At 35.8% G+C, this 14,291-nt stretch overlaps 2 protein-coding genes across 6 annotated transcripts; both read right to left on the bottom strand.

Annotated features, from left to right (window-relative positions):
* Nucleotides 1-143: 143 nt before the first annotated feature.
* Nucleotides 144-3,819, bottom strand: LOC110775321 (SHUGOSHIN 2). 3 transcript variants are annotated; one of them, XM_056837640.1, is made up of 10 exons: nt 3,603-3,818; nt 3,230-3,508; nt 2,458-2,495; nt 2,136-2,244; nt 2,020-2,043; nt 1,839-1,907; nt 1,500-1,580; nt 1,283-1,397; nt 1,132-1,192; nt 144-754 (listed from the first exon to the last, which is right to left on the bottom strand). In XM_056837640.1, exons 2-10 carry the CDS (start codon nt 3,401-3,403, stop codon nt 370-372), a joined length of 1,056 nt encoding a protein of 351 aa, XP_056693618.1. In that variant the 5' UTR covers nt 3,404-3,508; nt 3,603-3,818; the 3' UTR covers nt 144-369. The 3 variants fall into 3 exon arrangements, with proteins under 3 accessions (XP_056693618.1, XP_021835623.2, XP_056693619.1); XM_021979931.2 differs by having other exon boundaries at nt 3,230-3,397; nt 3,603-3,817; XM_056837641.1 differs by lacking the exon at nt 1,500-1,580 and having other exon boundaries at nt 3,603-3,819.
* A 2,384-nt stretch (nt 3,820-6,203) lies between these two features.
* Nucleotides 6,204-13,817, bottom strand: LOC110775313 (pre-rRNA-processing protein ESF2). 3 transcript variants are annotated; one of them, XM_021979922.2, is made up of 8 exons: nt 13,620-13,817; nt 12,349-12,609; nt 9,837-9,900; nt 9,621-9,688; nt 8,068-8,157; nt 7,854-7,984; nt 6,689-6,835; nt 6,204-6,589 (listed from the first exon to the last, which is right to left on the bottom strand). In XM_021979922.2, exons 2-8 carry the CDS (start codon nt 12,605-12,607, stop codon nt 6,560-6,562), a joined length of 789 nt encoding a protein of 262 aa, XP_021835614.1. In that variant the 5' UTR covers nt 12,608-12,609; nt 13,620-13,817; the 3' UTR covers nt 6,204-6,559. The 3 variants fall into 3 exon arrangements, with proteins under 3 accessions (XP_021835614.1, XP_021835612.1, XP_021835615.1); XM_021979920.2 differs by having other exon boundaries at nt 12,349-12,664; nt 13,620-13,816; XM_021979923.2 differs by having other exon boundaries at nt 12,349-12,639; nt 13,620-13,816.
* Nucleotides 13,818-14,291: the final 474 nt, after the last annotated feature.

Raw genomic sequence — 14,291 nt, 5'->3', positions numbered from 1 at the left:
CTGCTTAAACCAGATTGCTCTGGTTAAATGCCTTTTGACACTCTATGCACATAGAATTAGAAACCTTATTAGTAGTCTACTGATATTAACATTTCGACACTTACCCTAGTAAATAACAAGGCAGGTTGGGAGATTTATCAAAGTTCAGTAAGTCTGATATTGCATAAATCCTGCATTATCAAGTCGAAAGCTCAATACAGTATTTTACAAGATCTAACAAAAGAAGATTTGACAAAAGTATCCTAACTTGTTCAGTACAGTACTTGCCAAAAGAGTACAGAAAGGATATATCACAATCTACAAGAAGCCATAATCTACAATAATAGGGCAGGGACATCAGAATGATGGTCCAAATGCAGGATTACTAAGCTAAGCTGGTCTCCTAATCTTTGTATTACATGGAGGTTCCTTGTATGACTGAACTTTTTCTGTAGCCCTGCGTTGCGGCCTTCCTATTGAAGATCTTCGTGCTATTTCCCTTGTTGAGAGACATTCTTCAGCATCTGAACTTTCGGACTTTGGTTTTAGTGGTGAGAAATGCGTGGTGGTCTGGTTTACAACATTGTTTGCCACTTCAGCTATTTCGCTTGTTGATAACTCTGATAGAAGACACTCTTCAGCATCTGATTTATCGGACTTTAATGAGAAATGCGTGGTCTGGTTAACAACATTGTTTGCCACTTCAATATCAAAAAAGTCGTCTTCTTGTTTCTCCAGGGGCTTCAACCTTGCTGATTGCCTTCTCAAACACTGCCTGAACACACACACACAATATATATACTAGGTTTCAGATCCTTAGACATTATAACAGGCTTTTTTCACTCACTTCATCACATAAATTACTATGTTTTAGACGTATTAGCAAGCATGGTACACTAATTAATGTGCGTGAAATCATTTTTGCTAGCAACATGATTCATACTCGTAATCAAGAACCAATTTAACTGCAGGTTTCAGTGCTTTTTATTCATGAAATCATATAGGAAAAGGATGAAATGTTTCTTTGACCATTTTCGAAGAATTAGAAAAAGGACATCCAGGCATCATATCCCCCAAAAATGATTCACCTCGTAACTCATACTCAGACTCATACTCTGAAATATGAAGATAGCATCTAAAGTCTTGACTGACCTTTTGTTTTCTACCATCTCCTTATCATCAGCTTGCTGAGACATTGTAGGTGGTCCCATGGCTGTAAGAGCGAGAGATATATGAACGTGTTAGTACACAGAAAATGGGTTTTGTTCTTCGAAAATAATATACATCTGAAGAAGCAAATTACATTGACTTCTTGCGGGGCGTCCTCTTTTTGTTTTGGATACTTTGCTCTTGTTGTTGTTGTCATTGTCCTTCAGTGGTGGATCCACAGAAGCTTCTTCAAGTTCAGTCTCTCCTTCCTTCGCCAATGAAACGTTATCGATTAGCAAACAATTTTAAATATGAAAAATGGTAATATCAAAACTTGCACCCCCCAAGTTCATCGCCAATTCCCTAGATACCTGCAACACATTTGTTTCACAATGCATCTTTGCTTTTTTCTCTAGATGACTAGTAAGGAAACCATCAGCTACTTGGTGTTTCTGCAGTTTGTACAAGGATTAAAACTCAGCAGAGTTTAAATTGTGATGAAAGCACGTACAATTTATTTTACAAAGTGCATTTCTACCATTAAGTCAAAACAAAAGTTTGAACCAAAGAATTAGTATACTAATCAGTAACAAGATAAATGTGCTTCAAACAAGGTAAGTTACGCACGTGAGGATAGTTTCCCTCCCTCTCTTAGGTTTTTATGCAATCAAAATTCAATACTCAAAAACAGAACAGGAGAAACAACACACCTTTAGCTCAAGAGCCATTGCTTTAGACAAGGCATCCTTGTTGAGAAGCTCATGTCGTAGGGTTTTCATCTGGATAACCAATCAGAACAATAGACTTATTTAGAATTCCTCTAGAATATGGAAAGAGGATGGGATTTTAATCACGAATCTCAAACATAAGCAGTAAATTGTTCTTACTTACCTTATCTTTAGCCATGTTAAGCTCCTGCACACATAACCAAAACAAAATCAACACTCCACTTAACTTAAAAGACCAACTTTTTACAACCAATCTCTGCCAGTATACGAAGCACTAACCGCAAACATCTGGGAATTGCTTTTAGCAAGTTCCCAATTCTGCATCTGTGTTCTCTGAAGATTAACTCTCAGCTTCTGCAGCTCAATTCCATTTGATTCGATAATTTTACTTTAAACCATACATTAAGGAAATTCTGAAGAAATTTTTGCGTCCACCTTGAATTTCAACGTTTACAAGTGTGGTTTGTTTGAAACCCAGAAATAATTTACTACAACAATCTGGAAGTGTGAGATTTACTCCAATAACCGATTATATAAAACATGACATAATCCATAAACCGAGGGGAAGCGAAATTCAAACAGATATGAAAATGAAGGATACTTTTTCTCTTCTATAAGTTTAATCATCACAGCATTTTCCTGAATCACAAATTCAAAACAAAATATGTTCAGTAAGTTTTACAAACTAAACACATTACCTAAAATCAAAATTCAAAACGAAATTTGTTCCTTAAATTGTAAAGAACACCCATTTCCCCAAAACACAACTTCAATATGGCAGTGTTATGTTTGGATACAAGGATTTGATTTGAATTCCTGACATTTAATTCCAAATTATAAGTAAGGGAAAAGCTCAGAATTTTAATGATCATTTCAATTTCATTACTCCGTATGTTGTTTTGATGCCTCGTGGAAGTAGAGGACCGGCAAATTACGGTTTAAGTGCCGGTGAAGGCCGTGGTGCGAGCATGTATTAGTGGGATTGGGAGGGTGGTGGAGGATAGAAAGTGAGTTTGTGAGGAGAGAGAAAGAGGCTAAACCTGAAGAACAGCGGACGTTTAACCTAAAACCAAAACCCTAAATCATAACATTCAATACATGTAATGTTCGTCAAATTGTTAATTCAAGCCATTTTCCTAATCAAAAATCATACTTCGTATAATGTTTATCAAATTTGTAAAACCCAATTCCCTAAATCATTAATTCAACACATTTTAGTTTCATCAAATTGTAAACTATTCTCCATTCCCCCAATTCAGAAGTTGCAAATTAAACTCAAATCAACCATGGAAAGGGGCTAAATTGACAACACAAGAGTACAAACTGAAGCAACAACCACGAAAACAGAAGAGACGAACAGAAAAAAGGGTAACCTGAAGAAGTTTTTCCATGCAATTTTTGGTGGACGAATCAGCCGCAGCAGGTTGAATATTCTCCTGATTCTTGAAAGGGGATTTGTGTTGAGACTTCAAATTGGTAATATCAGATAACGACTTCCTCATTCTACTTCCAAACGATGAGCTCTTTATCATTTTATCACCCTTCATCGTCAACAACAACAACAACTTCCGCAAATTAGATTCAACTGAAGTTTAGGTTGTTTGATTTAACAATTCAGACAATCAAAATCAAGGGTTTTTCTTCATATTTTGCTGCAAAAAAGGGGGGACACTGAAATATAAAATGGAGAAATTTAAAGTGTAAAATTGTACTAAGTAAAGCGCCAATAATTCAAAAAAAAAATACCCAGAATCTGGAGTTCAAATTAAAGAACGCAAAATCTGTGAAGATTGGCCATCAATCGAGCAAAAAGAGAGGGGAAATTCTGTGATTTTAGTGATGGGGTTTTCGAGGGACAACAAAAATAAAGTTTGAAAATGGAAGGAAAGAGAAAACAAAGGTGATTCAAAGAAGTGTGGTGGGGGGAAGGAAGTGAAGAAGCTTAGAAAGGTTAGGGATTACAACGGTGATCCGAAGCTAAGACCGTGCAAAGTGCAAACCTCAATTTTGAAATTTCTTGGCGTCCGAGCCACGTTTGCATTTGCTAGCGTGGCTCGGGCGTCAGCCTCGGCTTTCAATTTCGTTGCTATCTAGACTTTTGACCTAGAGATGACAGTCTCTGACACGACACAACAACACGATTGAAACCAATACGACATAACCACGAAGTTACTGAGAGAAAATACGAAATTGACACGACACGATACGACACGAAACTAACTCGAACACAACTCATTTAGATTAATTTTGTCATATTATGCAATTGTTGTACTTTTTAGATAGTTTTGATAAAATTTATGAACAACACGAAATTGACACAAGACCAAACATGACCTGACCCGACACAACACGTTTTCCAGCTTTGACTAGGCTCTGTTCGGCAAAATTAGCGGTAGAGGGTAGCGGTTAGCGGTTGAATAGCGGGTAGCAGTTAAAGTAGCGAGTAACGGTGAATGGTAGCGGGTAACGGTTAGTTGTCAAAGTAGCGGGTAACTAATATGAGTGTTCGGTAAAAGTAGCGGTTGATATTTATAAAATAAAAATAAAAGCAAGAATATTATTTAAAACTTTATTATAAATTTGTTAAACGCTACCCGCTACCTTAAACGCTACTAATTTTAACGTTTGACAAAAGCTACCCAACTGCTACCGCAACCGCTAACCACTACCTAAATCGTTACTTTACCAAACACTTGCAAATTTTACAAGTAGCGTCTTGACTAGGTCAAAACGCTACCCACTACCTCAAACGTTACTGCCGAACATGCCCTAGACCTAGCAAATTGGTTGGGATTAGATTGGTTTGGGTGTAGGTAATTTTTTTTTTTTTTCCAATGTTGTTGCAATGTACATAATACTTCATTTAGGTGAATTGATTGATATTCACTACGAAATTAGACATTTAGGTGAATTGATTCATAGTACATCGCCCAGTTGCCACTAGCGTGACTAGCCCCATTCATAGCCAGCCCACCACTAAATATAAGAGAAGATGCAATCTTGGCAATAGCTAATCGTTGTACTCCAAATAAATAAATAAATGTTTATTTTCAAAATAGTAAATGTTCATTCCAAATAAATAAATAAATGTTTATTTTCGAAATAATAAATGCTCATTTTTATACCAGAATATTAATGTTCATTTTAAACAACACAAAACGATATCGTTTTGGATGGACGGGTATAGCCAAAAATTTGCGTTAATCTTGGGACTTAATGCACAGGGAAGCTACAAAACTATAAAACGGACTCCTCCAATGCCCCAAGTCCCCAACCATTAATCGTCATTTTCTTTTTTTATGTAAGATAAGTAAAAGATATGGCTAATAGCCTAATACTCATTCTTATAGGGGCGTTTAAGTAAATAAATGGATCTCCACTGAACATTTCACTTTGCAAATTTTAGCTACATTTATATACTCCTCCGTTTTTTTAATTGCATCATTTTGACCGACACACTTGCCAGTGCATCATTTGATCATTACTTCTAATTTTGTATTTGTAAAAATTATAAAAGTTGATATTATGAAAATATATATTGAACTAATCCAACAATGTTCTACATAATAACATTTGATTATTATATATTGGTAGAAAAACTCAAGTCAAAGTGATGCAAGTAAAAGAAACGGAAGGAGACCTGATTTAGAGATGAACATTTATGTACTGATTTAAATATGAACATTTATGTATTGATTTGAAAGTGAACTTTGCTATATATATTACTCCGTACGTTGATACAAATATATGCATACGTAGAACTATATTTGTGCAGCTAAAACATGTCAAATAGTATGTTTTGCATAAACTTCGAACATGTTAGGCATTTTCTTTGTAAAATTGTATTTGGATTACAAGATATTGATAGTAATTATCATCCTATTTTTCTAGATCTTTAACTTTGAATCTTAGCTTGCTTTTGATGTAAGCTCGAATTATTGATGATTTTTGGTTTTGTGTAAGAAATACGAGTTGAATGCAATATTTGACCTTCAAGGTTTCAATTTTCTTATTATAGGCTGAAAAATTTACTGATTTGGAAATGGTTAGCATATAGAATATTTAAATAATATCAAATATACAAGGAAAATAACAAAATACTTCCTCTATTCTTTTTTAAAAGACACAATTATTTAGGCACGTTTGCCAATGCACGATTTCAAACGTTAATATCTTTTATTATGGATAAGAAAAAATTATAAAAAGTTGATATTTAAAAAATATTTATTGAGACGAATCTAATAAGATCCCACACGACAAAAGTAAGTCAAAGGAACATGTGTGAATAGTGTCGAAAGTACAATTGTGTCATGTAAATAAGAATGGAGGAAGTATTGGACTTAAACATTCACAACTGGACTGAGGGATCCGTATTGCATTATAAATACCAACAGTCACAACTTGAGTTAAACCTAGATACAGAACTTATATTCTCTGTATTGTTGTTAGAAATACAAATGGAAAAACTTATATTCTCTGTTAAAACGACAAGTAAAAAGAAATAAACTGACTAGAAAGAGAAACTACACTACTCAAAATTTTGAACCTGAAATTTTTTGAGGATTCACTCTTCCTCCTTCCATGTGTACCCTCTCATACACAAAGAAAATCCAGTAGGTACGACCGACCACATTTTTACATGTAAACATTCGATCTTAATCAAGGAAGACATGACCTTGCATCCCTGGAGGCTGTTAGTATGCTCAGGCTTCACCATTGCCGCTGTTGAAGATCTGAGAAAAAAAAAATTATTATTATTATTATTATTATTATTATGTAAGTGAACTTTTAATGCAGGAAGTGGAAGAAATAGACAATTGAACAACACTTGCCTCAGCCAGTACAGCTTTAGAGAGCTTAGGCTTGTCTTTTTCAGCTTTCTCTGCAATAGGTTTCTTCTGGGAGAACGGGCGTATTACTTTGGGTTTTTGCTGCTCATTTGGGCCTTCTGAATCCACACCATTTTCGAGTTTTCGTTTCTTAACATGGTTACAGAACTTTTTAGTTACGGTGCAAATAGCGACTGAAATTAATGCTTAATAAAAACAATAGAATGTTCTACAAGCACTTGTGCCAACAAAATCATATCAATCAACGACAATTTGAGGCATAACTTTAAACAAAACATCGTAAGAAATGCAAGTACTGGATTCTTTTATGGCATACTCCGGTAATCTAAAAAACTTTCTACCAAAATGGAGTTTGTGATACATAGCAGTCAAACTCAATGCAAAAGAGGCAACCAGTGTTGTCTACAGATCAGTCTTCCTTTTGGATTAGGTTTTAAACTAGAAGGTAGGTCAAATCTGAGTATGGTCTCCTTAAATGCAAAAACAGACCGTTTTCAATAATAAAGACCAAAAAGATTCACGTTAACATTGACAAACTGTTCAAAAATGAATATGAATTATAAATCTGGGTCATTTCCCCAAATAATCCTAGTTTGTTTCAAAATAACATTACATTTGGGGAGATTCTATGGAAACAGATGTAACAGCATTAGATGTTTAATAATTAACTATAGTTACATTTATTTACGAAACCTTTCTCATAGAAAAGAGTAGAACAAAATGGAAATCATCCTAGCTTCTATGGCATGATTGATAGCTTCTCTGCATTATTGGATGTCATGTTATCTGAAAATAGCAGCAAGCTAGCAATAACTAACAAAAGACATATGGACTGTGGAGATCAGCTATTTTACCCAACTCAACATATCAGATAACATGTCTGATTTATATATGTAAATTTTATTCAGTTATTTATGTTTTTCTAAGTAAAAAGTTTAAAGGATCATATGAAAGTATCTATATCCGCTTTGCGTGGTGGACAAAATGTAAATAGAGAACCAGATAAACAGAGGACTAACAAGTAGCTCTAAGTCAAGTGCAGCCATACTACACAATCCCACCATATATATGTGACAAACACTTGTTACAAACTACAAGTATTAACATGATGCAATAGAGTACCAAGGGTAGTATAAAGTCCACATACCTTGGCCATACGTTTCTCTATCTCACTGAAAGCACGAGACTGGTCCACTTTAGAAAGATAAAAGTCTCGTTCTTTATTTGCGCTAGATAACTCCATTCGCAGTCTCTGCTCTCGAGTCGCATTCTTGATTGCTATGTCAAAAGACAAATGAACTATTAACACCAACAACACCAAGCAATATGACGAAATATATAGATAAAATATAATTCCTTACTAGTCTCTTCTGTAAGATCATCCCACTTAAACTTGCTTAAATACTTGATGTTCCAAATATCATAGTAGAACTTTGATCTCTTTTTTCCTCCTGATGATAATAAGTAGATGTAAACAAGAAGTCAACAAGACCACAATGACAAGAAAATGTAATTATTAACAGCTAATCAGTAGTAGTACATCCTACTATCCTAGAAAGAAGCTCAACTGTTTGCAAACTGCAGCAAAGCATATGACATACGTAAATGCCAAGGACACAGCAGACAAAAGCAGGTAAAACAGATGGGGTTTTAAGTCAAAAACATTTACTAGCAAGTTATTTACATGAATTTTAATGGTACAATCTGTCCCGTATTATGCAACACCTCTTCAGTCTATTACATGATTTACATCAAATAAAAGATCCACCTTCCAAGAAAGAAGAAACGAAGATTATTGATCCACGTACTGATCAAGGGTTGAAAGAATATTGTCAAAATTTTATATTCACAACGTGAAAGCTATTTCAATTTTCCTCACTCCAAGTAAAAGAATGTAAAATACTAAACCTCATCTAGCCAAACAAAAGATATTCTACATCTCCCCTTCTCACAATTATCTAACATATACAGTAATAAATACATCATACAATGCTACTAAAGACTAAAATGATCATGTTAATAGCGACAGTAACAAGAAAAGAATAAAGTTTATCAATCCTATTTGATATTCAATGACCTGAGTATAGCAATTAAACATACTTACAAATTTATGATGCACCATCACTCCCTTTTTCCTACCCACCCACCCTCTCCATCTTACAATAATAGATTTAAACCAGAACTGATAATATATAAAATTACAACCCCACCTCAAATAGGTCAAATAAGAGGGGAAAACTTAAGAGCGTAAATTGTTCTAAGCTATTTTGGCGAGTAAACCTTACCCCTTGTACCACCACACTACCACTCAGTGTAACATTTTCCCCTTCCCTTCTATATCAGATTCTAAGTCTCTTCTTTCGTGATGAACTGTGGGCAGCTCTGGTTACCCCCATCCCACCCACCCGCCCGCCCAGGCACAACCAGATCCGTCTCATGTTTCCAGTCGCCAGTAGTATTTCTTCTTCGCGGCTTCGCCTGCCTCTCTTCCTCCACCCAAGCACTTAGATCTGCCACCTTTCTCTCTCATCTGCTACCTCATATCTGAGTGAAAGTTGTGGCAGATGGTAAAATCCTATTACTAAATCTTTATCCATGCTAGACTTGTCCGAAGGGGAAAAACATGTCAGTAAAGACTATCCTAGAAATAATTTCTCAGTAAATTCAACTCCCTTAACCTTCAATCTCAATGCAACCACCCATGCCCAAAATGGTAAAATAATCACGTCAATCAGATTCAAAGAAAAGAGGAAATAAAGAAGAACGCTATCTTCTTAGTATTTGAGAATTTCAGACTCATAAAACTGCTCATAGCATCTCATCCCATCCCATCCCATCCCATCCCATCCCATCCCTCTTGCTCTTTCTCTCTCTCCTGATAATTTTCAAAAAAAGTGGGGGTAACAGAACTTACCAATCTCTTCACCATTTAACATATTTGCAACCCTTTTTGCAATGCGTTTGTCAGCAAACTCAACCCACCTACACAAACCACAATCAAATTCAAAACAAAACAAAACAAAACAGATGAGGACCTTTTTCAATTGAGATAACAAAGGATAGCTGAATATTTCATTCAAGGTCTGCATTTGGATTGAAGGTAAAATGGAAATTTGATGAACAAACACACCCTTCTTTAAATTCTTGACCCCGAAATCCTCCAGACCGTTTACGTCGCGTTTGTGCTTCAGGATCTGCGAAGGACATCAAATTTTAGCTGTAATCAACTTAGTGAACAAAAGTTTTATAAAATGCATGAGTTTCTGCAGAGGAGAGAGTGACCATCAGTCCAAATAATCCCTCCATTTCCCATACAAGTGTAGGAGGACAACGCATATAAAATTATAAAGAAAGAAACAATAGGCACCACGAGACTCGAAGGGAAAACCACAAAGGATACACGAGAACATAGACGGAAGTGAGGTAAGGAAAAGGGAATACATATGCAAGCGAATGAAAAACATACATTGATATTCCCAGAGAATATTTGTTAAGTCAGTGAATATCTTTGAGCAGCCGTATGAGTTTCCCTGTCGCACAAGTCTAGCCAAAAAAATATCCATCTAAATAGAAAGGGTCATCAGAATCCTAGAACAGCTAGAAGGTATTTCCAAAGACAGGCGTGAAGTAACTTCTTGATCTAATAGGTGTGACAATGGGTTTTTTCTTAGTAGTGTAGGATTTAGTGGCACTCTAGTATTCTTTTTCTTTGATACTTGTCATGTTTTTTTTACAAGAAAGATCATGTTTGGGGATTTGTATGTTAAAGGTGTTTTTTGTTTGGAGACTTTTGTACAAACAAAGGATTCTCACAGGGAATGATTGATGCTCAAAGGTGTTTTTGGCAGAAAAGGGGAATCTTTCCTACTATCAAAGGATCTCATAGGAGTTTATTCATGTTGTTCTCAAGCTTTTCAGAAAATTAATTGTACTACTAATTACATAGGGGGAAAAAACATAAGAAACAAGTCAAAAGAATATACCAAAACGACAAAAAGTGAAAAAGGCAACTCTGTCCCACAAAGACTCTTTCCTTCAAACTACAATTCACGACCGCATATAATTACTCAATTAATAATCGGTAAAATCCTTCATATATTCTAAGCAATCATATCCAACGAACCTGCACTTGAAAGTGAAAACACTGCCAGTTCAAGCTCAACCAATAGATACACTTCACACTTCATTAAGCAGACAAAGCAACTTCAATAATTTTTTAAATATAACTCCCATGAAACTGAGGTTAACTAAAGATCAATCATCCAGTCTCAAACAATTCAATGATTGAAGTATTTATAATCAATTAGTTCATAGGCACATAGCAGCTCAGTCAATCATTATGTACATAAGAACTCTTCAACTGAAGCTTGTTACTAAGCGGACGTATTGATACTCCTAGTAGACTTACCCGTCCTTCATTGGTTATGATAAACTGACATGGAAAGTCTAATTCTTCAATTTAAAGTCCACCTTTGTCACTCAAATGGCGGAAAGGAAATAAACATCAAGCTAGGAAGAATTACAAATTTGGTCAGACTACAATCATTACAAAACCTACTACAAACCTACAATAGTTTGACTTTTCTTCCTAATAAACATTTTATCCAAATTAAGTTAATTCAAGCTCAGTCTAATCAGACTGAACAAGCATACAGCTCCTTTGGTTGCAGTTGCGACCAACTACTTCTCTTGTTTTGTCAGCCGAAATGTGAATGCCCATTGCCATGTGAGAATTGAAACGCAATTTTTTCATTTAAATCTCTACTAGGGCCCAGGTTCTACTTTCATAAGTACATCAAAAATTGCTTTAACTTCGGTACTTCAGACACTGAAAAAATTACGCTTAATAGATCCAACTTTTGTTACTTATTTGCATGACATCAAGAATCTTACATTCACACTTCAGAACCTCAGGCACTGACTTTGTCTAAAAAGGTCTAGATACATAGTGATAAACCTGAAAAATGCAGTAGATACAAGTAAATTGTTTTAATCTGACTACACTCTTAGGAAATCTTACGATGAATCTCACCCTAGGACTATTTAATGAAAAAGTAAGTCATATTGTGAACACAATAACTTGGCACTTGTTATTAGGACTTTTTAATGTAGAAGTCTACTTATATAGATACAAGTATTTGAAAAGGGGAAAAGACCATAGCAAGTGATGTATTTCCTGCAAGTTCAATGATGAAGTTGGCCTCCCAGCTCCACTATACGTACCTAAACCGACACGGATATCAACGGGTTTCGCTAATTCACTGATCTACAAGAATTTCAAGTATGATATATCCAGCCTCTAGGTGCTTACCAAGAACAGTGTTCAAAGGGTATTCGAATACTCTCCATTTATTTTCTTCCATTTCCAATCTTCATATTATAACACATTAACACCCTTACCTTCCCCCTTCATGTATCCCCAATCTTTAACTAAAGAAACTGGAGATCAATTTCATTCCTTTAAGAGAGCCCAACTCCAGAAGAATCTCGCAGTAAAATGCAATATAATTAGAAGAAACAGAATAAAACTAAAGCTAATACACACAACCAAGTGAACCAACAAAGTAATCATCCAAAAAATTAACCCAAATAAGACATTTAACAAAGATTGAAAAACAATGAGCAAGGATAGAAGTATAAACCTTCAGGAGCCAAATAAATGCGCAGAATTTCACCATAAGGAGACAGAGTTTGACGGAGCTTCAAAGGGTCCATTTTAGGGGGGATCCTGCTCAAATAACACACACCCCTTTTATCCGCCTTTTCAGATTCCTTCATCAAAATCTTCCTCCTTTTCTCTCTTCTCTTCCTTTCTCTCTCCTCGTCTTTCACAGCTTTCTTTGCAGCCTTAATTGAATCAATTTCTGGGTTTTGAGCCTCCAATTCTTCGATTTCAGCCATACCTAAGTAAACCCGTGTTGCTAAATCAGCCACTGATGAATTCAGTCACGTAAATGTCTGCATGAATCCCGGGTTATAATTGAATTGAAAAATCAAACAAGAATCAAAATTGAAGATGAAATTGACTACTGCTATAACTAGAATCTTTAAAATTGGTACTTCCTCCATTTTTTAATAATTGCACCATCTTGGTTTTAGCATTATTCACATATTCTTATATAGTTATTTTTTGTGATTTATATGTAAGGAAAAATATATTCATTTGGGATCTTGTTAGATTCGTCTTGAAATATACTTTCAAATTATCAAATTTTTATAATTTTTTAAAATGTATAATGAGAGATATTAGTGATTAAAATAGTGCATCGACAAGCGTGAAATCTCAGATGGTGCAATTAAAAAAAATGGAGGAAGTATATAATATTGAAATTTTCATACTTAATTGACAAAAAACTAGGAAAAGAAAGCATTAACCTTGTTGAAAATTGAGAATAGTGCTAAGTTTTGTGGCGACGGGAAGGAGGCGGAGCTGTTGTTCTATGCAATTCTTGGGGTTTTAGAAAAATGGCAAAAGTTGGGCCACTTAACAAAATTTGGTAAAAGAAAGTGATGGTTGATGGAGTAACAATTTGGTAAAGAAAAACTTTTCCATAGTAATTCACTCCTCCTCCGTGCCCTAAAACATACTCATACTCATACTGTCATACAACTCATGAATTAAAACAGGTAAAATTTACAGTAACTCATGAATTAAAACAAGAGAAATGAATTCATGAATTAAAACAAGAAGAAATTGATTGATTAGACATGCTGGTGCTGCTTATATTCGTACAACATTAAACCTTTCCAAAGTTTTCCTCCCAATTTTGGTAGCACCACCCGAACAAATAAGAGCATATGGCAGCATTTACTCATACAACTCAGAACTCATGAATTAAAATAGGTAAACTAAGCACACAATTAATCATGAACAAGATATTAAAATTCAATTTTAAAAACAATAAAAACGTACCAGAACCACGATGGAGTCAATGGAGTCGGTGAATGGTGAGGGGCGCGGTTACAGGCAGAGGGCCAGACCTGTGGGGAGTGGTCCGGCCGGCCGGGCTGTCGCCTGCCGGTAAGGGAAGAGAGCTGGGCGGCGCTGTGGTAAGACGGGGAGGAGAGCAAGAGCTTTTAGCGAAATTGGTCAGATTGCGCGAATGACCTTTCTCTCACTAAAGATGGTCGTGGCCCGGGTGGGATCGGTCGAGGACGTGGGCCTAAACGGGCCGGGTCGGGCTGTAAAGTTCAAACAGGCCCAGATTCACATGATTTTGTGCCGGACCGGGTCATCGTGTCTAAGCCTAATTTTACGAAATTTTGCGTACTTTGTTGTGCCGGGTCGAGTCGTGCCGTGCCTGTCGTGCTTTTTCCAAAAAATGCGGCCCACAGCCCACAACTTACTACTCGTGTTGGACCGTGCTTTTTTCGTGCTTGTGTCGAGCCGGACATTTTTATGATGGGTCCGATCGGGCCGGCTCGGCCGATAACCATCTTTAGTCGTCATGTTGTGCGAAAATTTTTAACTTTTTTTTGATTTTTTAATTTTCAAAATGTCGCTAGGTCACATGACCCACCGAGTTCCGCCACTGAATGTAGTGATGACAAATGTCACATTCGTGTCTCTTTTAATATAAATAAT

The sequence above is a fragment of the Spinacia oleracea genome, chromosome 2 (genome assembly GCF_020520425.1).
Source record: "Spinacia oleracea cultivar Varoflay chromosome 2, BTI_SOV_V1, whole genome shotgun sequence".
NCBI lineage: Eukaryota > Viridiplantae > Streptophyta > Magnoliopsida > Caryophyllales > Amaranthaceae > Spinacia > Spinacia oleracea.
The sequence above is the reverse complement of the archived record's forward strand: the minus strand, read 5'-3'. Positions and strand labels throughout refer to the sequence as shown.

Bases quoted from the DNA above. Each gene is read 5' to 3' on its own strand.
- LOC110775313 (XM_021979922.2), bottom strand. From the start codon at position 12,607: ATGGCTGAAATCGAAGAATTGGAGGCTCAAAACCCAGAAATTGATTCA. The intron at 8,158-9,620 runs GTAAGTTCTGTT...TATTATCATCAG, and splicing joins GTTAAATGGTGAAGAGATTG to GAGGAAAAAAGAGATCAAAG. The intron at 6,590-6,688 runs GCAAGTGTTGTT...TTTTTTTCTCAG, and splicing joins CTAAAGCTGTACTGGCTGAG to ATCTTCAACAGCGGCAATGG.
- LOC110775321 (XM_056837640.1), bottom strand. From the start codon at position 3,403: ATGAAGGGTGATAAAATGATAAAGAGCTCATCGTTTGGAAGTAGAATG. The intron at 2,044-2,135 runs GTTAGTGCTTCG...TTATGTGTGCAG, and splicing joins GCAATTCCCAGATGTTTGCG to GAGCTTAACATGGCTAAAGA. The intron at 1,398-1,499 runs GTATCTAGGGAA...TCATTGGCGAAG, and splicing joins GTGAAACAAATGTGTTGCAG to GAAGGAGAGACTGAACTTGA.